This window comes from Camelus bactrianus, chromosome 22 (assembly GCF_048773025.1).
Source record: "Camelus bactrianus isolate YW-2024 breed Bactrian camel chromosome 22, ASM4877302v1, whole genome shotgun sequence".
NCBI classification, from domain to species: domain Eukaryota; kingdom Metazoa; phylum Chordata; class Mammalia; order Artiodactyla; family Camelidae; genus Camelus; species Camelus bactrianus.
In genome coordinates, this window is record NC_133560.1 from 28547765 (window position 1) to 28562717 (window position 14953).

General features: G+C 59.0%; 1 protein-coding gene across 3 annotated transcripts in view; it reads right to left on the bottom strand.

Moving 5' to 3' along the window:
- Nucleotides 1-14953, bottom strand: part of KDM4B (lysine demethylase 4B) — a 122422-nt gene that overhangs the window by 45558 nt on the left and 61911 nt on the right. For all 3 annotated transcript variants that reach the window (XM_074351027.1, XM_074351025.1, XM_074351026.1), the window contains 3 exons: nucleotides 8750-8799; nucleotides 4808-4911; nucleotides 355-492 (listed from right to left, as the gene is read on the bottom strand). In XM_074351027.1, coding sequence (XP_074207128.1) covers nucleotides 355-492; nucleotides 4808-4911; nucleotides 8750-8799 — 292 coding nt within the window. The remainder of the gene's footprint in view (nucleotides 1-354; nucleotides 493-4807; nucleotides 4912-8749; nucleotides 8800-14953) is intronic.

Here is a 14953-nt window from a genome sequence, read left to right on the forward strand (position 1 = left end):
AGCAGGTCTGAGCTGCGGGGTCCCCCACCCCTCTGGGAAGCTGGAGGGGGCGAAGGTGGGCACTGGGGCCTGAGCAGACCCCAAACCTGACCAGGCAGCCCCTAAACAGAAGTGTCAACTAACAAGGAACGAGTCTTCCCCGATCCCACCAGAAGGGAGCAGCAGCCCCAGGCCCAACCTGCCCACGTCCCCACCCTGTGCCTCCAGGTCAGGAACATTCTGGGGACAAGTTTACTGAGGATCCAGAAACAGACCCCGAGGGAGAGTCCGGCTGCCACCCAGGCCCTGGGCGGGAGGAGCCGGCGGGGGGCCGCGCCCCATTTCCACCCCGTCACGGGGTCTGTGGGCACTTACCTGCGTGGCCACCTTGCCATAGTCGATCCACCGCAGGGTGGCGAAATTGGTAGATTCGGCACAGTTGAATCCATGATTGAAGCCGGCGTGGTAGCCATAGGGAAACGTGATCATAAACTCCCCCGCCTCCTGCGTGATCTGGTGAGGAGAGGCCGACAGGTGAGGGTGAGGCCCAGAGTGAGGACCAACGGGACTTGTGTGTGGAAGCAACGCCAGACACGGGGAGTCACTGGCTGGCGGCAAAGCCACAGGACGCCACCAAGGAGCACAGCAGGGGCCATGGGCTTGAGGATTCCCGGACAAGCACCAGGGAGCCTGACTCCAGCAGCCAACGGGATCCAGCAAGTGAAAGGGAGCTCCGGAACCCCCCAGGCTACAGCCTGCCTCGGCCGCAGCTCGAGGCAAGTGGCCCGAGGTGACAGACGGGCTGCGCTTTCCAGGGGGGTGAGCTGCAAGGGCAGAGGGGCTGCTCCAGGCTCGGGCTCGAGGCACTTCTTGTTCGGGTAGAGAGGGTCTCCTGCTTTGGGGGCAGCGGCGGGGCAGGCGGGGCAGGGCAGTCAGCACTGGCCGAGCTGCAGAGCCCTCGGAGCACAGGGCAGGGGCGAGCCTGCCCTCACGCGAGAGAGAACAACCAGTCCCACGCACAAAACGTACGTGCCCTCGCTGCTGCAAGCACAGAGCCTGTCCGCTACATCCTAAGAAGTGGGTCCTTCCGTGTGAGGGCAAAGAGGCCAACGAGACACAGTGCGCCGGAAGGACATGTGCAAAGTCAGAAGCCTGTAGAATGATCTGCTGCTTCTAGACCTACTCAAAATGGTCTGGACGGCCAGACTCTGGTCCAGCCCCTGCAGCAGAGACCCCAAACCAAGGAGCTGGGCGTGAGTGACCAAGGTGGAGACCACGACACCAGACTGAGGCTTCCAGAACTGCGGCCCCGAGGCCTGGAGGAGGAGGGGCTGCAGCCTCATACCCGGTCCCCGCCGACTCCGCACTGACCGCCCCAGCCACCCGACGGCAATGCCCAGCAACAAGGACTCCAACAGACGGCTGCTTCGAAGACGGATGATAAAGAACAGCGGCCACCATCCCCACTTGCTGTCCCAGGACGCAAGGTGGGCTATGGGCCACTCCACAGATGTAGGATGGAAGCTGTGGTGCGGGAGTGACTCTCTGGGGTCAGGTGGGCCAGTCCTTTCCTGGACTGAACGCTGGGTGGACACAGTTCTGAGGACCATGGCCCCAAACGCTCCCCCTCCAGCACTCTCCAACCACCGATTACGTGTCTTTCCAGGGCTTTCCAGACACAGACAGGACCGTCCGGGCTCCTGTCTCTGGCCTCTTTGGCTTGGCACATCCTCGGGGTTCATCCGTCCTGCTGTGCATGTCGGCCGTCTGCTCCTTTTCCTTCCTGAAAGGTCTCCTGCCATGTGGACATATGTTACGTGTGCATCCAACCTCCTGGCGACAGGCCTGCGGGCTGTTCGGGGTCTGGGGCCCTGTGAACAGAGCTGTGGGGTCCTGGAAGCCCGTGTTCTCCAGGAGGTGTTTCCATTTCTCTGGAGTAAACAGACACAGCACACAGTGGAGCCCCAGGAAATCGTCTAGCGATCTTCCACACTGGCTGCCCATTTTGCCGGCGCCTTCCCTGAGGTCTGCAGATGCCACCCACTGCATCCCGCTGGTGCCTGCACACACTGCCTTCTGCAAAGTGTGTCTGTCCAAGCCTCCTGCCCCTACTCAGAGGTGGTTCACTGCTTTGAGGTTGATTTGTAGTTCTCGGGCCTGCTAATAATCCCAGGGAAATGAGTAGAAATCGCTGGATTCGTCTAAGTAACCAACGAGGAGTCAGACCCTGGCAGGGGACGGTGGGTGGCTGGAGGTGGGGGAAGCTGGGGGAGACTTCCAGAAGCCAACCACAGAGTCAAAAATCAATCAAAACTGACATAGCCTGGAGAAAAGCCAGTCCGTAAGAACGTGGAGATATTTTTCTTTTCAAATAATGAATTGCACCAATCAAGGAAAGTCACTGTGCATTAAGTTATATTTTTAAATTCCTGTCCAAGTAACAGCTGTTTGCGAGGATGAAGCGACGGCAGGAGATGGAGGAGGAGGGGACATGCGGTGTCCCCAGGGCCTGGAAGCCACCAGTCTCAGTCCTCGGGGAGGGTTCCCTGGGCTGGCTTCTGCCGTAGGCCTCCCAGCCTAGTGAAATGGGCTAATAACCTTCAGGGCTGGGGCTGTTCTTCTGGGTGCAGTTACTGATCTTCTTATCCTATTTGAGCTGATCCTGGAAAGCGCTGTCTTGTTCCTCCTCCAGCACCACTGGGCACACGCTGCTTCTCTCCGCTGGAGCACGGGTTGGCCTGCTGGAGCCCAGGGAGCCTCAGAGATGCGGCAGGGTCCCAACGCTGAGCGGAGGCCCCACATGGAGAGGACGCTCCACGCTGGTCCCCTGCCCCACCCTTCCCATGAATCAAGGCCCTGAACAGAAGAAGTGCTCACTTAGAAAGACAAGAAGATTATGTTCCTGTCAGAAAATCTACATCCCGGTGGCTTCATTCCGAGCCCACAGTGGCTGTGCTCCATATCACCGCCGTCAACGTTATCCTGACAATAAATTAGGAGGCGCCTGGGATGACGGATGGACAGCGAGGCAGAGTAATAGAGTGGAGGCAGCGCCAGCCCAGACGCCAGTCACGGGGGAAGCGCAGAAGTCGGCTGCTTCTGCGAGCTCTCGAAGAACAAATGAGGAAGTCAATGTAGATCACAGAAACGCACACTTTTAATTATTAAAAAGCTCTGCTATTGATCTGCTTTTTCTCCTAGAAGTAAATACCATTACAAAGACTTGTAAGTGCAGCGCAAGGAGTCACTCTTCGAAGGCTGCCAGGAATTCAGACGAGGGGCTCCACGTGGAATCCAGAAAGAGGCACGCACCTGGGGCCTGACGCTGCAGGAGCCCAGGTCCCGAGGCCGGCGGCACACGGAGGGCCACGCCTCGGGGTAAAGCTCTGTCCAGCCCCCCCTGGGCAGCCAGGAGGCCACGCCTGGGCCAACCCTGGTGTGAGGGGTGTGGCTGCCCACTGCCGGGCCTGGCTTCTCAAACAGCCAGGAGCCTCTCCGGGCAGGAGGCCACGGCCATCAGTCACGCTTAGGCAAGTCGCATCTAAACTGCAGGGCCGCACTGGCACTAACCTGGGAGAAGTCCTCCAGACAGAGGCCCTCTCCAGAAGCACTGCTCTGGAGAAAGGCCCCGACAAACCCATAGGAGAGCAAGTACTTCTCACTTCCGTGAGCAACGCTACAATCTGCCTGCGAGGTGCCTGCTAACGAATGATGTTCCAGCCAGAAGAGAGGAGAGACGAAGGAAAACGGGAAAGCTGTGTTTCTCACAGCAAGACACGCCACCAACCAATGAAGGCGAGGGACAGCGGGGCAGCGGCCTCCCGGCCGCAGCCCCAGCAGAAAGGCTGTATCCCCCAGTCCACGTGCTAACGCTGCGGGCGGTGTGATGGAAACGTCAGAAGCAATTTCTGACTTGCTGACATGCTCGGCAAGAGGGAGGCATGAAGGTCGGTGGGCAGGACTCGCTCCTGAGCCTGACGATTCGCTCTCGGGGGAAACCTGCAGAAGCGCAGTTCCTGGAGGGTCCCCTCAGCCCGCCTGCCCCCTGTGGCATGGTGCACACGCCTGTTCAGAAAGTTCCAGGCATGTGCCTCTCATGTGCACCCACCTGGGGACCCAGGCCTAGACTCTCTGTCCAGGAGGCTTGTCCGCATGGAAGGACTGGCCTGGAGTGAACGACAGCTGGGCCCTGGGGCTTGGTGCCCACCGCCCGCCTGCCCACCACCCACCGTCTACCTGCCCACCTGCCACCACCAGCCTGCCCACCGCCCACCTGCCTACCGCCCTCGCAGGTGGAGAGGCTCCTGGCTTGGCCTCACTCCTCACAGCCCCGTGAGGACCAGAGGAGCGGCCTCTGGAGCAGGAAACTGCATGAGTTTACTGCCTTCACACGGCAGGAGAGCCAGGTGGCTCCTTTCTAGGCAGGTATCCATCTATTCTCTCCAAGGCTGTGGGCCCCGGGAATGGGGGGCGGGAAGGGGCTCCCAGGAGGAGTACCCTGGCTCCTCAGTACTTCCTGCGAGGTCGGCAGGAGCTGCCCCCACCGTCCACTCTCCACCCCGATCCGCAGGACCCACAGACATCTGGGTTTGGGAGGGAGCGGGAAGGAAAGTCAAGGCCCCTCCTGAATGCCCCTCTCTTACCTCACCCTCCACCGTGGACAAACTGGAGGCTAACAGCCCATCAGTGGGGCCCTGCCCTAACTTGCCGGCATTCTAGAACCTTCTCCAGGGTTGAGATGCCAGGGTCCTGGGATGCTCATGGTCACCTGGGCCCAGGCCCCAGAAGCCCCTCCAGGAGCAGCTGGCCTGTGCCCAGCCCCACATACCCGGCTGAACGGGATCCCATACTTCTTGAGGATGATGGGCGAGATGAGGGTCATCTTGTGTCGCAGAAAGGCGTCACAGCCCTGGGAGCTCCCGGGGAAGAAGCCTAGAGCAGAGAAGATGAGCGTCAGCCCGGTGAGCAGGGCAGGACGGGGGCCAGGGCGCTCTGCTGGCAGCGGATGATGGCAACGCCCTCCGGCCTTTGTTTAGCGCACTGGAGCAGAGGACAGGCCGGGGCTGCCTGTGTAACGAGGTACACACCCACGGCACACACTCACGGTCACAGATAGGGCACGAGGTAGGGGCACGGCTGCCCAGAGACCAGGCCCACCCCCGAGCTCCCCCAAAACCAAACCCACTGCATCACATCTACACGGTCACTTGGCCACATGAGAGCACAGCCGGAGACAGGACACGGGAGCTGCCACTCTGGAGGCAGGCAAGTCATCACCAGTGAGGAGTGGGGCCCACTGGCCCTAAACTGACCGCACCAAAGAAGGAGGCCACCTGAGTAGGCACCGGCTCTGCCCTGCTCTCCACCCACGTGGTCCCACGGCCACCAGGCAAGGGCGGAAGTGGGGGATTGGGCCGACAACCCACCCGCCCCTGCCCCAGACCCTCGGGGCAACTGCAGGGTGGCCCGATCCAGGCCTGTGCTCACGGCCCCCACCCCGGACCTTGTGCCTGAGTTCCCAGCCTGTAGGCTCTCCGCCCTAGGAGCACGTCACTTAACTAATTTAAAACAGTGTCCGTGAGCCTACAGAAGTCCCCCCACCAGCTCTACCTGCTCGGAAACCATGCTTAACTAACACAGTGCAGGGATTTTCCCAAATCACTTGTGGCTGAAATTCAAATCAACAACCTGCATGTCTGGTGGTTAAGGAAAAGCCAGTCCTGGGTTCTGCCCTCGGTGGCCGGGCTCCTCACCCTGAGCCTGCACAGAGTCTGCACAGGAGGGAGGGCGGCAGCGCAGTCCCGCTGGGTGTGGGCTGTGTCCCCACTGCTGCAGCACGTGCTCCCGGCACCCACCTCCCTCCAGGACTCACCCCCGGCACGGCTGGTCTCAGGACCCTTCCAGAAGCCAACTCAGGGCAGTCCTGGCCTCCAGGAAGGTAACACCCTCAACGGGTCACGGGTTAAAGAGGGCACACTCAGCTGTGTGTGTGTGTGCATGCGTGAGCTGGAGAGTGCACGGCCCCCCCGACACGCCCACGCCGGAGGAGGCTCCTGACACAAGGATACAATGGCGAGGTTCTGAAAAGTGCAGGGATGACTGAATCTAGCAACTTTCCTCTGCGCTAAAAGCATTTCAATTAGAGTTATGGCTGCCTGCCGCCCAGCCCGCCAGCCTCTCTGCAGTTCCTCTTTTTAATGCACAGTTTAAGTGGCTCTCATTAAAGCTCTAATAAAGGCGCACATTTTAAGTGATTAGCACCAATAACGCGCCAACACATTAATGCTCTCCCCATGGGCTGCACAACTCTCCCAGAGAGCCCATTCGGAGCACAGCTATTCATTTTCCATATTAATCGCAAACTCATTCCACCCATCTCAATAATGGAGTCCGGGACATACACCCCCAAAAAGTTTGGAAGGGACACCTAGGAGGGGAGTGAATCAATTGCCCAGGAGCCTCCCTCGTCCTTCCTCCAAGGAGGGGGAAAGCAGGCCTGGGTGAGGGGCTGCAGAGGAAGGATGAGGCCCCCGACCCTCATCCAGAGCTGACACCCCGTTTCCGGAATCCCAGGAATGACTGGACTTAATGAGTCTGTAGTTTTCAAGAAGCAAGGGCGAAGCAGCCTCCCGCTTTCCCCCTTCCTCTCCCAGCCCAGCTACTGAGCCTCCCACAGATGCCCAGGAAGCAAGCCAGCGTCCAGGTCCACCCGGGTCCAGGCATCAGAAAGGACACAGCAGCAGGCCCGGCTGCGGGAACAGCGGGGAGCACAGGCCAGGCTCAAAGGAGAGCGGCCTTGACACCTGCCAGGGTCAGCGGGGACCCCCTCCACAGGACTCGGTGTCCGTAAAAAAAGCATACAGAGGGAGAACAGACTGGGTGTGGCTAATTGCACATCCCCATCTAAATAGGAAGAGGAGAGAAGCAACGGGCAAGGCCCCGGGATGTCAGCGACGTGGGCCCCAGGGAGCGCCCATGCCGACCCCCGTGGCTCTGCGGGTATGGGAGGCTGAATCGTGGCCCCCGAGACGTCCACGTCCTGATCCTCGCAATCAGTGTACATTGCCCTCCAGGGTGAGAGGGACTCTGCAGCTAGGACTGAGTTCAGGCTCCTGGGATGGGGGTGGGCCTGGATCATGGGGTTGGGGGTGTCATCTGAGGGTCCTTATAAGAGGGAGGCAGAGGGAGACTGGAGCATAGAGAGGGAGGGGAAGGCCATGGGCCAGGGAGACAGAGAGACGAGTAACAGTGCTCTGAGCCCAGAATGTGGCACCTCCAGAAGCTGGAAAGACAAGAATTAGGTCCCCCAGGGACACTCCAGGAAGAGCGAGCCCTGCTGACAGCTTGATTTTAGCCCCTAAAGGCTCACTGCAGACTTCTGACCTCCAGAAATAAATCTGTGGGATTTTTTTAATTAGGACGTTTTTTTAAAGAGCAGTTTAAGGTTCAGTGCAAAATTGAGGGACTCTGTGTTGTTTTAAGCCACTGGGCTTACGGTAATTTGTGACATCAACAGGAAACTAGTACAACAGGAAAAGGCATTTTTAATTTGTATTTTTAAAAACACAATAGGAAAAAATTTAATTTGGTTTTCATTTTTACACTTAATCAGTCAGTGAAACTGGCCTTTGCCAGGACCTCCTCCAACAAGAATTTCTACCGCGAGAAGCATGTTCCCGAGGGCGGGTCCAGCCCTGCTTTTCCAGCAGAAAAGGCGACATGACGAGCCTCCTCTTAGGAGCCGGGAAGGGGGACACCTGCCCCACTCACCTGACAGCCTCCCTCCCATCTGGGGCCTTGTCGCTCACACAGCAGGAGTCTGCGGGGCAGAAAGTCAAGTACAGACGGGGAGGAGCATGCGTCCAGCAGCCAAGGAGATGGGCCAACGCCGAGCCACAGTTTCAGGAGATGCCATGGCCACCCGGGGGGACTGACCACCTGCTGCTGCCTCAGGAGGTCAGGGTGGCCAGAGGCCCTGTGCTGTCTGAATGGCAGAACCTCACTGCCACCCCAGGTGCTGCCTGCAGTGCAGGGGCTGCTCTCGGCTGCACCGCCCCCCTGCGGGACCCAAGGGCTTCTGCTGGGACACAGGGCGGGCGTGGCAGGGAGCAATGTAGGACTGCGGCCTGGCCCTCAGTCGGGATGGCCAGAGGCCCGTCCACCCCAGGTGTCTGGCTTGTCTCTAAGGGTACCATGCCCTGAGAGCCTGCCTTTGCCAAGTGGTCAGTGCGCCCTTCGGACACAGCCTGAGACCCTCTCTGTCAAATCCCTTCGGCCTAAGAGGCTCCAGTGAGGGTCTGAATCCAGGCAGTGGGATGTTTGCTGAGGGGGCCCAAGCAACCTGACCCTGCCCAGGACAGCAGACGGGCCTGCGGTCACCACAGGGATGCACGGCACAGGTGAGGACCTCCCAACGACTCCTCTTGTTCGAGTCTGAACAAAGATGTCATCAAGACAGAAAAGAGTGTGCCACAGCGGCAAACACCGAGGGGGACAAGGACATGGGCTGCTCCAGCCCGCACAGCCTGTGATCACATCCCGAACTCCAAGCGAGAGGCTGGAAACGAATGCTGGAGCAAAGGTATCTGTGCAGTTCTCGTGAAGCCGCAGACCCAGCAGGGGTACCACGACCTGAACGCGAGGGCAGTGGAACACAGCCCTGGACCTCTAGAGCACATCACCCTCCCAGAAACCGACCCCCAGGCAGCAGAGTGAAGCCAGGGAGGGTGAGGCTGCCAGCCCACCGCCCACCCCGACCCCGGACACCTACCGATTGCCAGCCGCTCCAGGCGCTTGCCATGCTCCGGCGGGATGGCGTACCTACGAGAGAAGGGAGGCACGTCAGAGGTAAGAGCGTGTGGCCGCAGCATAGTTGAGGGGCCCCTGGGGACGTGGCTGGGGACTTGGAGACACGCAGGCTCAGCCCAGGGCAGAGCTGCGCTGCATTCCACATGGGGGGAGGGGTTGGGGGGAGAGATGCCACACGGAAGGGAGGAGCGGGGAGGCGGAGGCCCTGGACCAGGGACTCAGTGGGTTGTGACACACTCATGGAATGCCAGGAGTGGAGACATCCCCAGTTAAGTGGCACTAAACCTTGATGAGACTTAAAAAGCAAAAAATAAAATAAAAAGCACTGGATTGGAACTGCGGAGGAGGACGGCAAGCATCCCAGCTTGCGGCGGTGCCGGCCTGTCCTCCCGGCCCAGGGAGCCAACAGGAAAAGCAGCTCCAGAACGAGAGATTTCATTTGTCAACCACTTCATCAGTTTTATTTTTACACATTTTACATTTGAAAGATTACTGAGACTCTGTCATAAATAGAAAAGATGTAAGGTGAAAAGCTGCAAACAGATGAAGTGAGAGTGACAGCCACTAATGCTGCGGGCAGAGCTGGGAGGCGGGGTGCCTGGGACACCTTCCCGGCAGAGCAGCGCCGGGAGGGACAGGCTGGGAAGGGGTCTCGAAGCCCCAGCCCAACCGACGTGCCAGCCCCAGCACCTCCCCTGCCAGGGGACTCGAGCAAGATGAAAACCTCCATTTTCAAGCAAAGATGGGCAGAACAGGGGCACAGGAGGGCTGTCGTCCGAAGGAGGAGAGGAGGGATGGCGGGAAAGGAGCACGTCTGACTCCGCTGCAGGAGAGACTCTAGGTCAGCGGTCCGGGCCCGGCGGTCCCGCCCCTAGGGGACGTGGGGCAGTTACCTGGCACATTGCTAGCTGTCACAATGGGGGGCTCCTGGCACTGAGGGCGTGGGGGCCGGGAGGCTGCTCCACACCCCACAGTGCCCAGAATGGCCCCACAGAGAGTGACCGTCCGACGTCAGCAGTGCTGGGGACAGACTGGGATCCAGAATCATGACAAAGTCGCAAATTCTGGAACAGTCCCTGTGAGGATGCATCGCGCGCCGCGCCCGTCTCCCAAAGGGCAGGCAGCGAGATGTGGAGCGACTGGAGAGGGGGAGATGCCTCGGGCTCAGCCGAGTCCACGCCAGTTGAGGGATTTATCTCTTGTTAACGAAATGAAAGGGGGCAAGGGTAGGGGATAAGGTGAACGTTGTGTTGTTTCTAATCTCACAGGATAAAAATAATTAATTTCTGGGCATGCTCCAGGGCCCCGGAGGAGGTGGCCACAGCGCCTTTAATTCTGCTGTCGTCAGAGAATTTCCCGTTATCTGGACAAAGATGAGGTGACTCTCTCTTAAATAGCCTTTTATCACTTACATAAATATGATAAAACTTAATCCCAATCCAAAGCACCTCTGTGGGATTAACGTTCCCCCAAACAGGGAAATGAAACATTCTGTCCCTTCTGGGAAGATGCTGGAGGACGGGAAGGAACTAATTTACAGCTCCAAGGCTGTGATGATGAATGAATATCCCCGTCTACAATGCTGCTTTCACTTAATTACCGCCTGTAATTGGGAGTTGTAAAGATAAGATTAATTGAATCTGGTGGATGTTAAAAGTTTAATACGTTGGAACGTGGCTCCTCTGTTATCGGAAAGTACAGACTGCAGGACGCTGGGCTGAGTGTTCAGAAGAGCGGCCCCTGGAGAGATGAGAAAGGACTCGTGGACGGGAAGCGGCAGCCACGGGAGACATCTGGACTCTGATGGCCAAGAGCAAGCCGTGCCTCCCACTGCTTGGAAGGGCCCAGAGACAGCCTCGGGGGTGCTGAGACGCAGCCGCGCTACCCCAGCCCACCCCCAGTGACTGGGCAAGATGAAAACCTTGCCCAGTCTTCAGGGGAGACAGGCAAAACTGGGGTGCCAGTCCTTAGCAACATAAAGCGCCAGGCATGGGCTGTCCGTTCAGAGGAGGAAGGATGGGTGGTGAAGGCTCCATCTGCACAGCTATTAAGGCTCATCAGCCTTCCAACAGCCAGGAGGAACGGGGCTGCAGGCTCCCACAGAGCCCCTGTCCCTGCCACAACCCTCTGGTGCCCCGGGCAAGCCCAAAGTGACAGAGGCCCAGCTGAGCCGGCTACAGAGCTGGCTTCTCGGCAGGGCTGACATCCGGCACTAAAGAAAAGTCCCCAGACTGAGGGGCCCCCACGGCAGAGCCTTGTGGGGTCTCCATCCAGGGCCCAGGGCACGTCTCCTCGTCACAGCCCCACCTGGCATCACGCCACCAGGGCGGGGCATCCCTGAATCTCCGGCTTGTCTCTGGGAGGAAGAAAAGGAAAGAAAGATGGAGAAGCCGCTCTTCAGGTTGAGCAGGGCTGCTTGCTAACCCCCGACACAGGCAAGCATCTATCTGGCCGTCAGGGAGCGAGTCCTGGGGCCGTAAAACAGAGTCGGTTTTACTGGTCACCAACATGGGGGCAGTTTGCCTCCGTCCCCGTCACAAGGTCAAACCTCACAGCCAAAATCAATTCACCATGCCCGCCTGCGACCCTGGGCGGCCGCTCTCTGGACATGCAGCCCTGGGTGTCCAAGGATGCTTATCTGTTCCCTTAGACAGACGGCCTCCACGTGAATCTCATGACTGGGCTAGTGCAAAGTCTCCCGGCCGGCTGGGCCCTGCGGGAGCCTCCCCTGGCTCCCCTCCCCGCTCCCCGCCAGCACGAGTGTCCCCCTCGAGCAAGGCTGGTTTTCCTCACGTCCTGCTACACACTGGCACCCCCGCCATCTCCTTGGTCCACCAGCGTCCTTCCGGGCTGGGCACATCCCTCTCCCAGACAGCTCCAGTCAACATGCTCCTCCCCCAGGACTGGGCTGCAATTGGCCGGGCTGTCAACGCACTCAGGCCAGGATGCAAGTCATGGCAGAAGAACCTGGACATGCTGGGATAAAGGAATGGGTGAAGCAACTTCCAGAACCTGGGGACCCCTGGGAGGAAGAAAAGACCAAGGGCTTCAAGGGGCAGAGTTGCGAATGGGGAAACCCTATAGGGGAGGTGGCGAGAGGGACAGGCGTACACGCGGGGCCACTTGGGTCCCTCCAGCCGCAGCCCCAGGCCTTGCCTGTAGGAGTCTGGCTCTGACAGCGGCCAACGGCAAGGACAGCAGATGCCTCTAGGGGACACGGCGACTCGGTCCTGAGGTCAGCCAGGCAGGGGTTGCCGGGCCTTCTCCATGGCCATCCTACTTGGTATCTCCTGTTTTACCAGCCCTTCCTGCGCACCCCTCCCCCTGCCCTTTTTCTCCGCTTGTGAACGTTTTACACGGAGTACTTCTGGATGGCTCTAAACCAGAAAGTCGTGGAAAATTCAGCGCCATTGGCACAGTATCCCTGGCAACCACTCCAGGTGACCCAGCGGAGGCTGCAGCAGGACCGGACAGGCTCCATAACCCCAGGCTTAATGCTGTGGAATCGCCAAGGAGGCCGAGAGAGACAAATTCGGGCATCATGTGCCAGATGCCTTTTTCAGGAGGGCAGTCGTCTGCAAACGTCAGGGGCTTTGGCAAAGAAATAAAACATTTTTAGACCGGTATATGGCCAGGGAGGTGACGGGAGAGACCAGGGCCAGGAACCGGCCCCTGGGTGAGGACACAAAACGTGTGCAAAGCCACACAATGGTTAAGAAACAACCCCACGGTAGGAGGGTACAGCTCAGCGGCAGAGTGCATGTTTAGCATGCATGAGTTCCTGGCTTCAACCTCCAGTCCCTCCATTAGTAAATAAACAAACCTAACACCACCCCCCACATGTTTTTTTTTAAAAGAAAATAAACAGTCCCAGTCTAATGGTTTCACCTTGCAAATTACTGGCCAATAAGAAGGAAACACACCTCAGGGGACAACAGTGAGCTGCTGGACCAGAGTTCCAGTGCCACAGTCCAGAAGGAAGCAACCCCCTGGTCTGGGGAGAGACAAACGGGCTGGGCCCAGAAATTGGGTGTCCCCCAGCCTCTCTCCCTTTCCAGGTTTCTTCTTTTACACTCGAGGTGTTTGGAATAGTGAATGTACCCCCTCCAATCACGGCCACCCCAAAAAGGCAAAGCAGAAGTGTGGCAAGCTGGCACAGGGCAAGAGGGAGGCCTGGGGCCAGAGCAGCCAGCAACTGTGACCACAACCTGCGCCTGACACACGTGAAGGGGTTGCACGTGTCTACTGGCGGCCCGGGACACAATGAGGCTGGACACTGAGAGTTGCACCGCCAGACCGATGTCTTTGTTTTAATGCTAGGCTGGAGGTGGGCATCCCATTGGCCCCGCCTGAGTCCGATAAAGAAGCTGGCGAAGCCGGAGGGTCATGGTGCTGGGTGGGCAGAAGCCTCAGCCCCGCAGGAGGGTGGCTCCTGGGCCCAGACAGAGAGGGTAAGTGACAGGGAATGCGCCCTCTATGGGCAGGCTCTTGCCTCCGGCTGGGGTTGGGCCGCCTCCATCCTCCCGGGACAGTGGCCCGGGAAAGTCTTCCTGTCCGCGGCGGAGATGCTATTAATAGTGTCATTTTCTTGGTGTTTTGTTTATTCCCCTGGAATGGCTTGATGGATGTGAATAATTATCAGACTATAAAAGCCAGCAAATGTGCTATTTTCTATCGCTCTAAATCATCAAACAAATAAAGTGTGAAACAGCATTTCTGAATATAATTTTCCCCTCTAATGGCTTAGAATTATTATCAAGAACAATGAAAATAAATAAGCAAATGCCTTGTGAGTTAAAAATTAAATGAGCGTGTCAGGAGGAGGAACACAGGCCGTCGTGGGGAGCGGGGGGCTGTTCAGAAGCCATCGGTTCCAACGATGCAGCAACGGGGCTTCCAGTCACGAGGGCACTGGGGCCTCTGTGGACTCCCACTGCCTGGTGCCCTCTGGCCCAGGGAGTGGGTGCCTGGGACTACCAAGGGGAAGGCTGAGCTGGGAAGCCCGGTGTGACCCCAAGAATCTGCAGGGACCCCGTGTGCCATCGCCCTGGGACAGCCACACAGGAGCTGGGAAGGCGGGGAGCGGGCCGGGGGGCTGGCCTCTGCTCCTTCTCTCCTGGGCCCTTGACAGGCGATGGCAGACGGGCTGCCGCCTCTCAGGCCAGCAAGAAAACCTGCGGTCCTGGGGCAAATTCTCAGGACAAAGAACACGAAACTCCAATGGAAGTTGTCGCAACCCCACACTGGGCCACAGTTCCCCAGCGAGAAGGGGGCACTGTCATGGTAACGAGGTAATCTGTGCACGCTCCTGCCAGCTGCAAGGGCACCGAGACTTGGCAGGGGCCTGCCTCTCAAGCCCTCAGCTCCCATCTCCGAGAGGCCCCCCGAGCCCCTGCCAGGGGCCTGCCCAGACCGTCTTGCTCGGAGTCAGGGGTGAAGTGCTGCTTCTCGGCACACGTGGGACTCTCCACTGGGCGACGATGTCCCTCAGGGCTTCTTCTGCCGCCCAGCCTGACAGCTCCCACTGCACGAGGCCCAGCTCTCCGCCCTTCCTCTCTGCCAAGGAACGCATGCCAGGGGCAGGGGTCCAGCTGGGAACCCTCTGGAAATGTCAGTTCAGCCCGACGCATGCTGGAGGGCGAGGAAGTCAATTTCACAGTGTCTGCACAAGGTCGGGCAGACAGGCCCCTCGCCGTTTAACGTGCTATAATTACAGAAACCAGGACAAGAAGGCGAGTCCCCAGGAAGTGCCGGGACCACTTGTCACACCGGAAGCCACCTGGCACAAGCAAGCCGCCCACACGGCCAGGAGGCCAGGAAGGCTCCAAGTGCCAGCAGCCCCCAGTGCCCTGTGTGCCGCGGAAATGACAGTATTACCATGGTCCTCAAATGCAAAGCCCATTGCTGCTCACAGCCCACAGCCTCTCCAGCCGCGCGCCTGCAGGGCAATTCCAGCATGCTGCCCCATGGTCCAGGCAGGCCGAGCAGAACAACCTGGTCACAGCATGGGCTTCCCCTCGACGCCCCCGGCTGCTCAGGTGCCGTCTCCGAGCTGGTTAGAGACGAGCTGGGCCAGAGCAGCCTCGCACCCCTGCACAGAGCGGAGTGAAAGGGCTCAGGGAGGGAGACACAAGCGGTCACCCCTAATTTAATTTCCACAGAGACG